This window comes from Stegastes partitus, unplaced genomic scaffold (genome assembly GCF_000690725.1).
Source record: "Stegastes partitus isolate 25-593 unplaced genomic scaffold, Stegastes_partitus-1.0.2 Scaffold123, whole genome shotgun sequence".
Classification (NCBI taxonomy): Eukaryota; Metazoa; Chordata; class Actinopteri; family Pomacentridae; genus Stegastes; species Stegastes partitus.
In genome coordinates, this window is record NW_007577854.1 from 84,370 (window position 1) to 100,087 (window position 15,718).

Below are 15,718 nucleotides of genomic sequence, written 5' to 3' on the forward strand. Positions count from 1 at the left end.
AAAAAAAAAAAACTGAGACAAATGTAGGAGCTATGTTCTCTGTCTTGCAACATATATGTCAAAATGATTATTTACTTGTTGCATAGAATCTACTTTGTCCAACAAAATGGAATTTCTAAGCATGGCTAAGAGCAATAAATGTTAATGTTTACTAAAATGAACGTTAAATCTGCTTTGGTAAACTGTTGAGTAACTTTTTCTTTATTGTATGTGTCCCAGCCACCTTTCTGGGCACTTGCATTTCCCTTGATGCAAAAAAAAATCTCCACATTTCTCCCTTAAATCCTCATTTTCTTTCATTTTCTCACACACACAAACACATAAACTCTCCCATTGCTTTTTCCTTTTTCAGTCTTGTCTGACCTAATTCTTTTTTTCCACAAGAATCATTCAGATTCATTCACTTGAATGTACATTCATGAACGAAGAGTGCACACAATGTTTACTTCTCAGACTTGCTCAGGGCCTTCCCAAACACAAAATAGAAAGGATATATAGGATATATGATTCATGTAGACATGATTGTAAGTACATCTGTAAATCTGTGTTCCTCGTGTGTCTGTAGTAATGCAGCGATCAGGGACCTCTCCCTCTGTAACATGAGGATTATTGCAGCAAACAATGCAACAACATGATCTGATGCCCTGAAAGAGACCAAAGGGGATTATAAGGTCTTTCAGATCGAAAGACTTTGCCAACTGGATAAGAGAAAAAAAAAAACATGGATGCGAGTCCATGTATCTGACATACACATGTGCGTTCTAATTATAATAGACATTTTTGAGACAGTTTTTTTGTGTCTTTGGAAAACAACTTTAAAGTCAAATTAAAGTTTCGAACAGAGATCAGTGATTTCAAAGGCATTTCTTACCAGTCTCAGTGAACAGGAGCAAAGAAGCTGTAACTGATGTACTTCTACATCGATTCCACTCAGTGAGATGCATTTACATGTATGTGTTACCAATCCAGATGTCGTGACCCTTCCAGAGTCCACAGGATAAATCTGAGTGGCCATGCGATGTAGGAAAGGAGATCAAATCTTTGTTTTGCAATAGAAATTGCAAAGGGGCTGCATTACATAGAAGTTGGATCAACATTGCAAACGGTTACAAGTCAGAAAGTTTTGAAAAACTCACCTAAGAGATTGAAACAAACTAGGCCCAAGATCAGCAACGAGAAAAATCTGCAACAATAATTTACTGTAACTTTGTTTCAGGATTTTCCTTTAACTCTTGTTTAATTTTTTTTATGTAAAATATTTGGTAGTGCTACTACTTCAGACCTCCTAACAAGGATGTTCTCAGCCTTAACAAGCTGAGGAGTGCACCTAGTCACAATTACTGTTTAATATTTTCTTCTTTAAGTTCATGAGATAAAAAGTAACAGCACATTAACATTTGGAAATGGGTTCGCTTGTCATGTCTGTTTGGAGGAAAGGTTGGATTTTCTTCTCTTTACTTTAAAAAAAATCAACAAAATATGTCATCTGCCCAGAGCTGGCGAAACTTACTTAATATGAATATTATTGAAAGTAAAATTTGCTCACTCTTCACTTAAAACTCCCCGTATGCTGAGACCTCAGGGCAGAAGTCACCCTTGTTAGATGAATTCTCCAACCTGAAGTACACGAATCGATTAACACTTCCCTCTGAAACACTCTCTCTTCCTCACTCGCTCTGATTTGCCTGCAGCCTCGAGGGCTCATTTAAGTCTCTCACATTCAGGGTGGGCAGGTGTGGCCCATAAAAAGCTTCCCTCTGCGAACTACCCTGGGAGGAATGTTAATGCAATGAGCTCCTTTTGGGAGACACGAGAATAAAATAAGGACAGACATTTGTCAGTCAATATTAAACAATGAAATCACTTTACCATGAACTGACTTCCATTCAGATCTGTGAAGACTTTTCTCACTCAGCAGTCTACATCTGCACATTTAAAAAATTTATTTGACCTTTGTTTAATTAATCCTCTTTGGTACGGTGACTATTCTTATACGCATTGCACGCCTGCAGCTGATGGGTGTCCTATGTAGGTTAAAAGCCCATTACACCACGAATACCATAAGGATGCACATATTTCCCCTCTGGAAACAATTACACAGTAGACTATGTTTTCCAAGTCGTGCATTACACAGACACAAACATGTTATCGCTGGTGGCCACTACAGATAGAAAGTGTTCACTCCATACATTTTCAGTGAAACTGGACGTCGAGACTATTAATGGCTGCTGTAAATTTAAGAATTTTAAAATTTTTTGAAATACATTTATTTGCTTTCTAGCCAAGAGTTAGGTGGAAAAACTAACACTCATACTCATGTCTGGAGCTCTGGCCAAAGATAACCAGCCTAAATCCACCTGCCAACACCTGTAAAGCTTCAATATATCTTGCAAGTTACTTTTCCAAGTGAAGAAATATATTTCTATATCGCTCAGCCGGTTGCCTGGCAACTGCACCCAAAACATTTATCATCTTCTAACCCTCAAAAAGGTAAAAAATAATGTTCTTAAACTTCATCCTTTCCCACAGATTTAGGAAACGTGACACAATGTGTTAAATCAGGAGCCATTTCTCCCTCTTTGCAGTCATTATGTGAGCTACATTGCAGTAGTTTCATTACCACATAGACATGAGAATGCTTTAATTATGCTTCACCAATGACACGCAAAGCTGCAGAGGCTCACAGAGAAGCCAGTGCACACACAACAGATTTCAATAAGGCATTAGTAGGAACTGTGTGTCACGGTTCTTGATTGGTTCATTAACTCTTTTCAGGAGGAAGGTTTGAAACATAGATGAAAACGAATGTAAATGGACGCCACAGGCTTAAGGAAACTGCAATTTAAATGTTTCTGAGCGAGGCCCATGTATAATGTAGAGTTTAGTTCCACGACTCTCAGCATGACAGCAAAAAAGTGTATCTGCCAAAATCTCAAGCTATTGCTTTAAAAGGTCCCATACGGTACAAATCTATTTTTGTTTTGTGGTTGTTATGAGCCTAGATATCTAAAGTAAAAGCTGTTAAGAAATGAAGACGTTTACTTCTGCCGTTAATCTAATCACATACAACTAGACAGGCTCTGTAGGTTTTTATGTTGCCATTTGTGGCCACCTAAATTCTGTCAGTGTTTACATCCGTTCGCTTCTCTCCTGCTCTCCGTGCTGACATTTACTACATTTTAACACAGCCACATTCCTAATAAAACTGTTCTCATTTACGTGTTTTTTGTTTGTTTTTTTTTTGTCAGGCAGCAGAGCGAATGTGAAATAGTGACTGAAACCCAGAATATTTTAAAGTTATTTTTTTTGGCCTTTGTGCCTTTATTTGATAGTGAAGTGAGAGAGAAACAGGAAAGTGGGGGAGAAGAATGGGGGGAGGACATGTGTGAGTTCGAGTCACAGCTTCGAACTCATGACCTCCACATCGGGACTGCAGCCCTGCACATGGGACGCCAGCTCAACCAGGTGAGCTATAGCGGTGCCCCTGAAACCCAGAATATTAAGGCTACATGTCAACCAGCAGCCATTTCAGAGCCAATTTTAAGCTGCTACTCTGGATCGCTAACATGCTGACTGTATAACCGCAACACTGTCTGACAAGCTAACCATACACACGAGTATCATGAGAAATAATAAGGGAATCAGTGTTGCCCAAAGAAACCTTGTTTGCTTAGTCCGCACAACAAACGAAATATAAAACTACAATTTGTGGTTTTTCAGTGGCTATACAAGTGACTTAGTGTCTCCACTTGTTGCCTAGAAACCTGGTTGTGACAGTAGGACTCAGTAAAGATGCTGCACTATTTTAAATTCTATACTTTTAAAGAGCAGGTGAGTGACTTTGGAGGGCTGGTACTGGTATTCGTAGGCAGATTGTGTTACTTCTTCATGCTCAGCTCAACTCTCTGGCTGCTAGTTTGTGATATTTGCTACATTGAATATGAGCGATATCAATCCTCTTCTCTCGCTCTCAGCAAGAATTTGAAAAAAAGAATAGTTTCCAAAATCTCAAATTATTTCTTTAAATTCTATACTAATGAACAAAAACAGAAGGGAATCATGGGTTTTGTTGGTTCCGTTAAGGCTTGTGGCTCCTTGAGGTTATAACACGGGCTTCCATATTTAACAGGAACAAGGAAGTGTCATTAAACAAAAATTAACAGATGTTATTGAGACAGCGAGCCTCTATTTATATGGTCCCAATTCCTGCATCAGCCTCACTGCATGGAATCACATCTTGTGTTTCTGAGTGTTGTCACCGTAAAAGCTTCTGTGTTCTCGCTGGTCAGGGCATCTTTCGCAGGAACAACCTTTACAAATTATTCATGATTGTTTCTTCCAGGAGGTAGAGAGAGGGGGGGGAAATAGAGTGCACAGTGCATCTACCAAGATGCAAAGCTGACGGGTGCAAATGTGAGTTAGTTATATAATCCCATTTCTAGAGATTCAAAGAAATCCTGACCTCTGACAAATCTCTCTCCAAGGCGAGGAAAGGGAGAGAACAAAGCTTGCCATTTGACCTTGAATGGTCACACTGCAGGGTGCTGGCACCATGTCCTCACGAGTATAGTATTTTGATAAATCGTAGATTTTTTTTTTTTCCAAGTTAAATGGGAAAAAACAATTTCACTTCTTTGCTCAAACTTGAAAAAATAAAAAAGCACTTCAGCAATCCCAAATTATGGTGTTTCAGCATCTAAGACTGCACCTCTCCAGGCTCGATTCAAGGCGCTGACTATCCTACAAGTCTCTGTTTTGATTTCTTTGAAAATTACTTGAATAGACTAAGTAAAGACAGCAGGATATTATCTTTTCAATGTTGACATTTCATTTAACTGAAGCAACTAAAAACCTAGTCAATGTTTCCCATCTAAGCTTGCATTTTAATTTACAGCCTCAAGTCTGAAATTATTTATCGCTCATAGTCACCAGCTCTGCCTACAATTATCCCAAAATATGAAACCACAAGAGAAAATTACATTTCATGATTTTCAGATGTGTGGTAAAATTAGAGATTATAGCCTGTATGTGCTATATATGATCCCAGAAGGAGGGTTTATTGCCTGCTTCTTTTTACAAAGATGTTTGAATGACTAAGACTTACTGAAGTGCAAACTTCATTGTGTTTCAATGCTGCGTTTCCCTTCTCCTGTACAACCAGGGTAGGATCTGCTCTCTGACCCCTCAAGTGTCTATTCTGAACCATGTCACTTATATGGGTATCTGCGTCAGTCTGGCCTTGTTCCTCTCCTCGGTGTCCTTCACCTGCTCCGAGGTTGTCCCTCTGTGATAAAACACAGTCATCGTGGTGTTCCCGCTGTCCTCACTCCCCCTGGTGTTTGTGGCACAGGAGACGTCCAGCCTCAGCTTCAGCGGGCTCTCTCGCTTCGGGTTCACGGCCTCGTTGCTCGCCATCATCGTCTCCACCGCTGCGCTCACCGCCGCCAAGCAGCGTTGTCCGCGGCAGCGCAACAGGCGCAAGAACGCGTCTCGGAAGTCCGCGTTAAACGCGTAGATGACCGGGTTGAGGGACGAGTTGCTCCAGCCGATCCACACGAACACGTCAAAGGTTTTTTCACTGACGCAGTAAGGGCCCCGCTGGCCCCCCGGAGCCCCCGGGCCGGGGCAGAAGGGCAGAGCGCAGTTCAGGATGAAGAAAGGCAGCCAGCAGCAGACGAAGACGCCCATGATGATGCTCAGAGTTTTCAGGACTTTAGTCTCTTTTCTGATGGAGACTTTGAGCTCGCGGTGTGACTGAGTCGAGCGCTGGGAATCCGGATGAAGGCTGATCTGAGACTGATACGAGCTGGCACCGAGTTCCGTGCACAGGTGAGGAAACAGTTCAGGTACGTCCGAACGGCAGCTCTGCGCGTGCTCTGCCGCGCGCTCCAACGAGGATATCATCCGGATCTGCATCTGGGCTATCCGGTAGATGCGGGTGTACGTGACAATCATGATCGCTACGGGGATGTAGAAGCTGATGAGGGAGGAGGAGATGGCGTAGGTGCGGCTCAGGCTGGAGTCACAGCTCCCATCGATACGCCCAGCGTGGTGCGCCACAACCTCCGCGGCCGGGTCACCGATCTCTGCCCGGTGCCAGTTCAGCTGCACGGGGACGAAGGAGATGACCAGGGACACTGTCCACGTCACGCCGATCATAACGGAGGCCACCTTCTTGTTCATACTTCTCTCGTAGCGGAACGGGCTGGAGATGGCCCAGTACCGGTCCACGCTGATGACGCACAGGTTGAGGATGGAGGCCGTCGAGCACATGATGTCGCAGGCCAACCAGGTCTTACAGAAGCCTCCAAATGGCCAGAAACCGGCCACCTCGGCCACAGCTTTCCATGGCATCACCAGCACGGCGACAAGAAGGTCCGATAGAGCCAGAGACACGATGAAGATGTTGGTCACTTTTGCGCGCAGGTGCCGGTAGCGATAAACAGCTGCGCACACTGTGAAGTTACCTAAAAGCGTCCAAATGATGAGCAGCGCCAAGACGCAGCCGGTTAAGACTCGGTGCGCTGGTAACTCGTCCCGGCTGCCGGCTCCCACCGGTGCCAAGCCGGTTGTGTTATTCATTGCCTCGGCCACATGACAAATGGAAAGGACATGAATCTAACCCATCCGTGTTGATAACACAAACACGAGGCGAAACAGTCGCTCACGGTGCAGATCGTGCGTCCTGCTCCGGTCGGGCTGATCTGAGCTGCTGCTCTGAGCGCAGAGCAGACTTTCAGGGGACCACATGCACCACCAGCTGGTACTCAGTGCTGACACACAGCTCCGAGACGCGTAGAGAAGTTTGCCACTTGAGAAAAGCAGAAATCATGTCGAGCCATTTTTAATTACCTCTGTAATTCCACTTTATTCCGCATTACTATTTTATATTTTATCTCTTGTCCCGATGTTTTTGTCCCATTTCTCCGAAATCTCACTGAACACTGATTAGTGGTTCTGTTGAAGCCCAGCTTAAGACTGACTTACTTAAACTGCTGTAAACATGGCAGCAGTAAAAGCAAGTGAGTGCTTTAATTTTATACCAAAGACATACAGTTATTCCCTTTCATTTTTAATTAAACAGAATATTGCACATGAAAGTACCAAAAATGAAACAGCATAAAATCCCAGCAATAAAAAAATAAGATAAAGAAGGGTGAAAAATTACAAATAAAACAGACGATGTATATTAGAACTGTGGGGAAAACTGGGGTAATTTAATAAAGCTGAAAGGTAAAACTGACCAGTGGAATTAGATAAAACAGCAGAGAGAAAACTCATTTATCAATATGTTTATCTAAAATTAATTTAATATACATGTCACATCGTGTGTAGTTAGAACCAAATGAAAATAAAAGTGTAAGTTTGTTCACAAACCATTAGAACTTTATGAAATCAGTCTTTCAATCATAATCTCTCATCCACTACGTTGGACTTCTTGTGAGCAACTCATGAGACTTTTCTTTTAATCTTTTATCGGAGGCTATTTGGTTTGATTCATTTTACTTCAACTTATTTTTTAATACAATTATTAATACGGGTCTAGATTTTGCATCTATGATTATCTGTTTGCTGCCTTATTAATTAGACTACATTGTAACGAAAAGAGAAAAGTATTTTGTATTTCTCAAAACTGCTTCTGTAAGTGACATTCCCTCCCCCTTTTTAACCTCCAGGAAAGTCCTTTGAATTGCAGTTTCTTCTATTGATTGTATTAATGTTCTCAGACAAGAAACCACTAGCCATGACATGCACATCATAACATAAACCTAGCATATACATGTGGACATTCAGTACAAATACAGTACACCAAACACATCTATAAACACACATTCTGTATATCCACTGCTACAGCTCTTTTGGCTACTTATTCAACAGAGAGAAACGTTTGCTTTTAAGTTAGTCTCTAATTGTCTCAAATTATTTTCCTGGTGAAAAAGTGAACAAATGAATGTGATGAGATAGAATTTGAGTGTCAGATAGAATTTATTTGTCTTGTTTTAGTTTTTTCCTCATGCAATTAAATTTGCACATGTGTCACATGTCTTTAATATTCAATGTAACTGTGTGCCAAGTGTGAGTTACATTACTACATTATGGCGTGTTGGATGCTTTCTCTCCCCCCCTCAGTAAGTTATGGTCTCCTCAGTGTCATCACCTTCCTGCTCAGTGGCTCCCAGCAGACATGTTTCCACCGAGGCCCTCATCCCACTGTCAGGGTCACAGTCACTGGCAGGACGTCTGTCCTGGAAATACTCGCAGTCACCCCGACTCACACGGCCTGGAATGAGAACAGCAATGTTACAACAGGGGAGAAATCATGGAAACTGGAAGTAGAGCATTGATTGTTGAGGACAATGATGTTGTCAGCAACACTATGTGGATCATGTGGAGGTGCTGTGAGTCATGTTTGCTCAGCCTGCTTCTTCAATGTGCTGCTAATATTTAAGAAAGCAGAACAGTCCACCTTCACTTTTTATCACCTTGGTGCTGAAACTGAAGGAGCAGCCCGATGTTTCCTTTCACTAGGTTGGCATCCCAGCAGGCAACAAACTCCACATCTCCACAGACACAGTGCAGGATGCAGCCGGCCACGCACAGATGATCCCCGGTTTCAGTATCGTTACAGGGGATCAAATGATCACAGAGAGCTGAAGAGATGCCTAAGAGTTCATAAATCTTTAAATCTGGTTTTGTACTCAATCAAAAGTCAATGCAGCAAGCTGTGTGAGAGAAAAAGAAACTGGGTGCAACAAATGTCTTTAGCTGCATCTCAACCTCTGCACAAGAATATGAGTAGCATAAAATGTGTTTTACTGTGTCATATGAAACGTAAGTGGATAATTTGTCTCTCGACGAGTTACCCATCTGTCCACTACTGTTTGTCAGCTGTCAAATGAAGGCAATTATGCTGAAGAATTATATTTTTTAGAATCCTTTTTAAATGGAAAGGTAAGTTCTGATATTGTCACAGTCTTGTTAGCCCTCTTAAAAGTGGAATTAACCTCCATGTTTGGGGTTCAGGTTGGTTTTGGTCAAATGTGATTCAAATCATGAGACATCATATTCATATTTACTTGATACTTGTTGTTCATTTCTCCTTGTAACTCTGAATCGCTTCTTTCTTCACAGATAAGAATCACTTTATGTCTTTGCAGAATGCCAGATCACAGATCACATGGGGACTGATGACGCTGGGGAAAATCTAATATGTAAATCCAAGACTCTGCACAATGAGACAGCTGTTATCAAAGCTGTTTGGGCACTTTAGAGTTTTGATTCATAAATACTTTGCCTTACATGCATTTTTGTGTCATATTTCTGATAGTTAATATTAACTTTAACCATGTTCATCCCTGACAGAGTAGAATGGAGGGATGTAATAAGAAATTAATCAAAGTTTATTTGGTTCGATTAAAAATGTTCAGGGAACTCTTGACCCAAATAAACTGGTGCTGTGTCGAACTTGGAGTTATTTTTGATCAGAATGTGCCCATTAGCTCTTTAAATGAAAGCAAATCTCTACAATATCCTTCATTCACCTGCGCAATACAGTTAAAATAAGGAAAATCATGTCTTAGACTAATGCTAAAAAAAAAAATACCAAAAAAAACTAGTCAATGCGTCTGTAACTTTCTATTGTACTTGTAACTGCACACCATACAGGTGTCTTTGGATCATTTATTTCCTCCTCTTATCAGCAGAAAACCATGAAAACAACTACAATAAAAACAATCCAGCAAATGTTTCAAATACAAATTGTTCAGTTGTTGTTGTTTTTTTTTTTTTTTGTTTTGTTTTTGTACGTTTTTTGATACAGTCTCTGTAATTAGACGGACTCAAACAACGAGTCACTTAAGACAGCATCAGTTGATAGACGGGTCCAAATATGTTAGCACATAACAGCAAAGGCACCGAAGGGTCCACGTAAAGGCAATTCGATAAATAATATATACACATATGAAACAAATAAATGTTTAAAAGCTCAACCTTACCGTGCACCCCTCTCGAACAGGGCAGAATATGTTTTTTTTTTGGGACCGTTTGGTTTTCCTCTGTAGCCGTACTGCGTCTGACCCACAATCCAATAGGTGACCCTCCAAACTAACCTGTGGTCGTGTGACCTTAACAGTCCTCATAAAAATAACACATTTTTAACCAATGCTGAATTTTAGGGTGGTATATTTTAGTCTTTTTGTTTTTTAAAGTTACCTTGTAAGAATCTTATTTATTGCACTTTTAATCATTTTTAATTCATGTTTAAATTCAAATTAGGACATAAGATATGAAGAGTTCGTTTTCAAAAACAATACCTACATTTTTATAGTTTTTAAGAAAACTTTTTTGTTTGCATGAGATAACATTAATCAAACTGAAGTTGAGTGGATTTGACTCAGTTGAAATGACATGACAAACACAGAGATAACTTAAGTTTGTTTGATAATGTCTCAGATAGATGATGGAAAAGTGGGTTTTCTGAAGGTTTGTGAGGATGGAATTATCCGTTTTTGCAAATGAACTCTTCATATGTAAACAAACTTGTAGTCGAAATCTAAACATCTAACATCTAAACATCTAAAAATTAAAAACTGTCTTTTAATAAGTCAGTTAACCATGTTCCTCCCTGACAGATTTACCAGAATGGAGTGATGTGATGAGAATTAAACCAAAATCTGTTTGGTTTCAGTTAAAATGTTTAGAGATCCTTTAACTTTACTTTAACTTGACCCTAATAAACAGCTGCTGTGTGGACCTTGGAGTTGTTTATTATTAGTATTTGTTGAGTATCTCATTGAGATAAAGCAAGTCTGTAGAACAGCCTTCTTTCATCGTTAAAATTAGGAACATCCACTCTCAGACTGAAGCTGAAAAAACTAGTTCATGCATGTAATGTTTTAGGTTGGACTGTTGGAGTTCCTTATCATCAGGATGTTAACTCCTTACAAGACCTCCAGCTGATCCAAAACTTTCAGGCAACTTTTTTACCTTTTTTATGTCAAACCTTCATTTGAACTTCATCCATCCATCCATAATCTATACTACGCTTAATCCTCACTAAGGTCGCGGGGGGGGCTGGAGCCTATCCCCCCTGACTTAGGGCGAAGGCAACTTCATTCATACTTAAAATATGATGGATTTCATATGCTTTATATGTCTGACTGGTGTTTACAGAACTTTTAAGTCCAGTACCATGTTGCCTAAATTCCAGCTTAATGTGTTTGGATTAATATTATTAAAGTTTCAAATAGACTACACATGAGCTCAATCACAACATTTGACTCGACTTCATGACAACCACTGAGCACAACAAAAATGGATTTTTATCATATTGGAATTTTAATCAGTGTGACCTAGCTGCCTTTTCTCCTCTGAAAATGTGCTGTCCTTGAGCAAAGAAGCATTTTTTCAGCTGCATTTTGCTGGAAGATGCACAGAGAACACTGTTTCTACTTTGTTTGAAGACATAGTTTGACATCGAGATGCTTTGACTGACCAGTGGGAAACAGTCTGCCTGAATCTGTCCTAAGGTAACACAGTTATTCTATCAGCCGCACTAAGAATCACAAGTTAACGTATCTTGTTTGTTTGATCCCCAGTGCAGTTTTACAGGAAGAGTTGGTGCCAGACTAATAGCATCAACTTCCTGGACCCGTGTCATTTCCCTGAGGTCACCAGGTGACCAGTGCAGACTTCACAAATCGAGAAGGATTTTTCACATATGGACAGAGCCAGAGTCACTGTTGCTTCCCTTTTTCTGTCTTTATACTAAGTAACCAGCTGCTGACTGTAGCTTCATGTTTACTCCAGAAGGTACTAATTCTCTCAAATAAGTAAGTAAACTAAGAAAGTCCCAAAATATCAAGATATTCCTTTATTTATATTGTTGTTGTTTTTGTTGTTTTACCTCAGGCACTTTATTATAATAATCATGCAGTGCTCCACCTCTACCTGCTCCTTATAGCTTGTTCAGACAGCAAAGTGTCATGACAATGCACTCAAAATATAATATCCTCTCTTCCCACAGCACACACACACATACACACACACACACAAATAAACATACACAGGGTTTTGACATTCATTTCCGAATTACAAACTACCTTTAAATCTAGTGTTCGCCATAATCTCTTAAGACCATGTATGATACAATTTTTTTATTAAATGCAGAAAATAAAAATTTAAAAATATATATAACAAAATAAATATATATATATATTGTTCAAATATTTTTAAAATAATTAAAATCAAACAACAATCATAAAATGATAATAATAATGATTATAATAAAATACTAAAAAAAAAAGAAAAAAAAGTGAAAATTAACTACTGTGGTAATATGACCCAAAATGTGATGTCCATGCATGGAGATGCCAGGTCTTAAGAGATTAATAGTGAAGATTTACATAATGAAGAATTGCATTTTGTCCCTGTATGGGAAGCAGGTCATCACAGTGTGAGTGTGTAAACAGGTTGTCCCCACAAAATGAGTAATGCAAGTGCACTCAGTGACAAACACAATGAATGACACATGCATACTCAAAGAGACTACTATAAAAGCAGACCTTTTGGCTGCGGACGCGACCAGATGGCACAGCGAAAGTCACAGCATTGGCAAAGAAAGTCTAAAATAGCACTCAAACAGTAATGTTTATTAATGGCAATAGGGTTTTATTTGAATACAGATTTAGATGATGGAGACAGAGACAGCAGTACCAAGCAGAGAGCAGGCATCTGATAATCAGATTATCTCCATCGTTTTTGAGACTTTGTGCTATTTTTGTGCATTTGCTGATTTAGGACACACAAAGGAATTACATCCATTTGTTGAAATGAAATTGCTTTCACATGGGAATTACTTTTGTTTCTTTTCCTCACTGTGAGTTAATGGTTGAATCAAATAATAGCAAAAAGTCAAATCATAGGTTTAGGACTACATTCCTGAGAAACAGAAAGTAAATAAGGTCACAGCAAACACATGCATGAAAAATATATAGTTGCCATGAGATAAACATGACACGTCTGTGCTGTTATTGTATACAGCAGATAGCTCCAATACTCTCTAAAGCTACATTCACCCCCAACAGTCCCATCTCTTGCACATATCCAGTCCCAGTTGTCATTGTGTTGTGTTTCTCTGCAGGTTTCTTTGCAATCGTGTCCGAACACTTCTTGTCACACTGCTTTTTCAGCACTGACATTTCCTCGCCGCACTTTTCTCTTCCTCTTCGCAGGTTGTCCTCCAGCTGTCTCTTGAGGCTTTCTTCAGTCACTTTTTGTTTCTCAATCTTCATTTTGATGAGATTTAACTCCTGGAGGGCCACAGTTTGTTGTTTCTCCACTCTTCGATTTTCCATCTCCCTTTCTCTCTGGTTTTCCTCCCTCTCACATTTGAGCATTTCTTCCATTTGCCTTTTCCTCTCCTCCCCCTTTAGGCACTGCTCCACCAGTCTTTGGATGAATTTATCCAACTCTTTCTGCAAGGCATCTCTCTTCATTTCCTCCTTCTGCCTGATGCCCTGCTCTTTCTGTATCTGCTGAAGTTCCTTCTCTCTCGCTCTCTTTTCATTTTCCTTTTGGATCTTCTCCTCCATTGATCTTCTCTTTTCCTCCTCCTGCTCAACCTGCTCCTCCAGCATTTTAGTAGCTTTCTCAAGCATTTTCTGAAGAGCTTCCATCTTCTCCTCCTCCTCCCTGTGAATCTCTGCCAGTGTCATTATTTCTCTTGCCAGTTTCACCACCTTCTCATTCTCAAGCTCTTGGTTTTTCTTCAGCTTCTCCATTTCTCTGTTGCATTTTTGAAGAACCATCTCTACCTCTCTTTCATACCAGTCTTTTATAGCTGCCTCCTGCTTCTTTTTAAACATCTCCTCCTTCTCATTCAGCAGCCTGCTCTCCTCCTGCAGCTGGTGAGCCAGATTCTCCTCTGCTTTCAGGAGCAATTTGCTGGTGTAACAACTTTGTTCATTTGCTTGCATCATGCCATCCACCAAGGCAAGCAGCTCAGACACCTGCCGCTTGCTCTTGGAGCTCTGGTTGTTAAAGACACAATACCGGCCCCCACATCCGGCCACCAGCTCAGCCAGATCCCTGTCTCCATCCATCAGACAATGCTTCACGGATGTTCTTCCTTCGAGACGGTCTCCATGAGTAAAAACCACCGTGGAGAAACTCAAAGCGTGGGAGCCCATTGCCTCTTTGATCTGCCGCACCGCATCCCTCTCCTCCTGGGTGAACCTCCCAATCTGAACCACAATCAGGAAAGCGTGGGGCCCCGGGAAGAGAAGGCTAACACTCCTCCTCAACTCCTTCTGCACCTCCTGTGGAATCTGATGAGTGTCCAGCAACCCCGGTGTGTCCAGGAGCATCAGTTTTCTCCCACGAAATTCTCCATCAGCCCTGCGACATCGCTTGGTGACGGAGGTGCTGCTGACTTGCAAATCAAAGATTTTACGGCCCAAGATGGCGTTGGCAGTTGAGCTTTTTCCGCTTCCCGTCTTCCCCAACAAAACTAGTCTGAGCTCAGTGGTGGAGGAAGACACCTTTCTGCCTGAGGAGACAAAACATGATGATGATTAACTTGAAAGAAAGAAATAAAGAACGAAATAAGAAGAGAAAGATCCAGACTTACGTGCACAGCTGATAGAAGACAGCTGCTTGGTGATGGAGGACATGTTGTTCCTGCTCACTATTCTCCACAAACTGGGAACAAATGAAAACACTGCAGCTCTATATAGATCCCAACACTGCGTCTGTGTCTGAACCTAAAGCCCCCTCTGAACTCTAACCAGCGTCATCATCACCATCTGTCTGGAGAAACTGTAATCCAATAGTCTGTCTCTGTACGCTCATCACGGCAAGTCTCTGAGAATACAATCTCCTGCATGAGGATAAGTTGGAGTCAATGTGATCAAAGTTCAGCAGGCGAGTCATTTCATTGTTGGGTCTCTTTATCTTGAGTAGCAACCATTTAGGGACCACTAGGGATCAATACACTTGTCAATCTCTTGTCACCGTTGATGTCATGCAGACCAGACAAACCAACTCGTGATGAACAACAAGGCTAAAAGTCTGCATTAGAATAGCTAAAAATGTATGCAGTAACCTGTATAGTGTTGATAACTAAAGAATAGAGGAAACTGTTGAATAAATGTCTTCCTTAATGTCACTCTTGTGTAATTCTGCTTAACACACACTAAACTGCGAGTTAATACAGCAGTTTGTACAGTTTGTTTACAAGCTCCACTAGATGGAGGCAAAGCTTAGTCCATCTGATGAAACCAATAAGACAAGTTATTGACTGCTTTGATCATGATGTGCTGACATTCCAGACAACCCGCTGCCAGTATGTTTGTGCCACAAGAACGACAGCAGCAAGGGGATGATAAAAGTGGACTTTAGATTTAATTCTTATGTCACAAATGATAGCCATTGACTCAGAGTTCTTTTGTGACTTTGTTGTTGCAGTTTTTTAAAAATACTGCTGAAAATAAGACTTTCTGTGCCTCTCAGAGGACATACACATGGAGTGAAAATGGGAACACCTATATTTAGAGATAATAATGAACTTCAGCTTGAGCCTGAAATATTCAGTTTGTCTGATGTTACTTCTTACTTCTTAGAGATGAACATGGCAGAAATACCGTTTGCATTTACTTGATTTTTTTATACTTCACAACAGACTTTTTTTTTCCTATTAATTTGGGGAAACACTCCTTCT

The 15,718-nt window shown here is 40.6% G+C and overlaps 1 protein-coding gene across 1 annotated transcript; it reads right to left on the minus strand.

Moving 5' to 3' along the window:
• Window positions 1–5,211: 5,211 nt before the first annotated feature.
• On the minus strand, window positions 5,212–11,023 carry LOC103354877 (D(1) dopamine receptor-like). Its single transcript, XM_008278459.1, has 2 exons — window positions 11,015–11,023; window positions 5,212–6,531 (listed from the first exon to the last, which is right to left on the minus strand). The coding sequence occupies exons 1-2, from the start codon at window positions 11,021–11,023 to the stop codon at window positions 5,212–5,214; spliced, it is 1,329 nt and encodes a 442-aa protein (XP_008276681.1).
• Window positions 11,024–15,718: the final 4,695 nt, after the last annotated feature.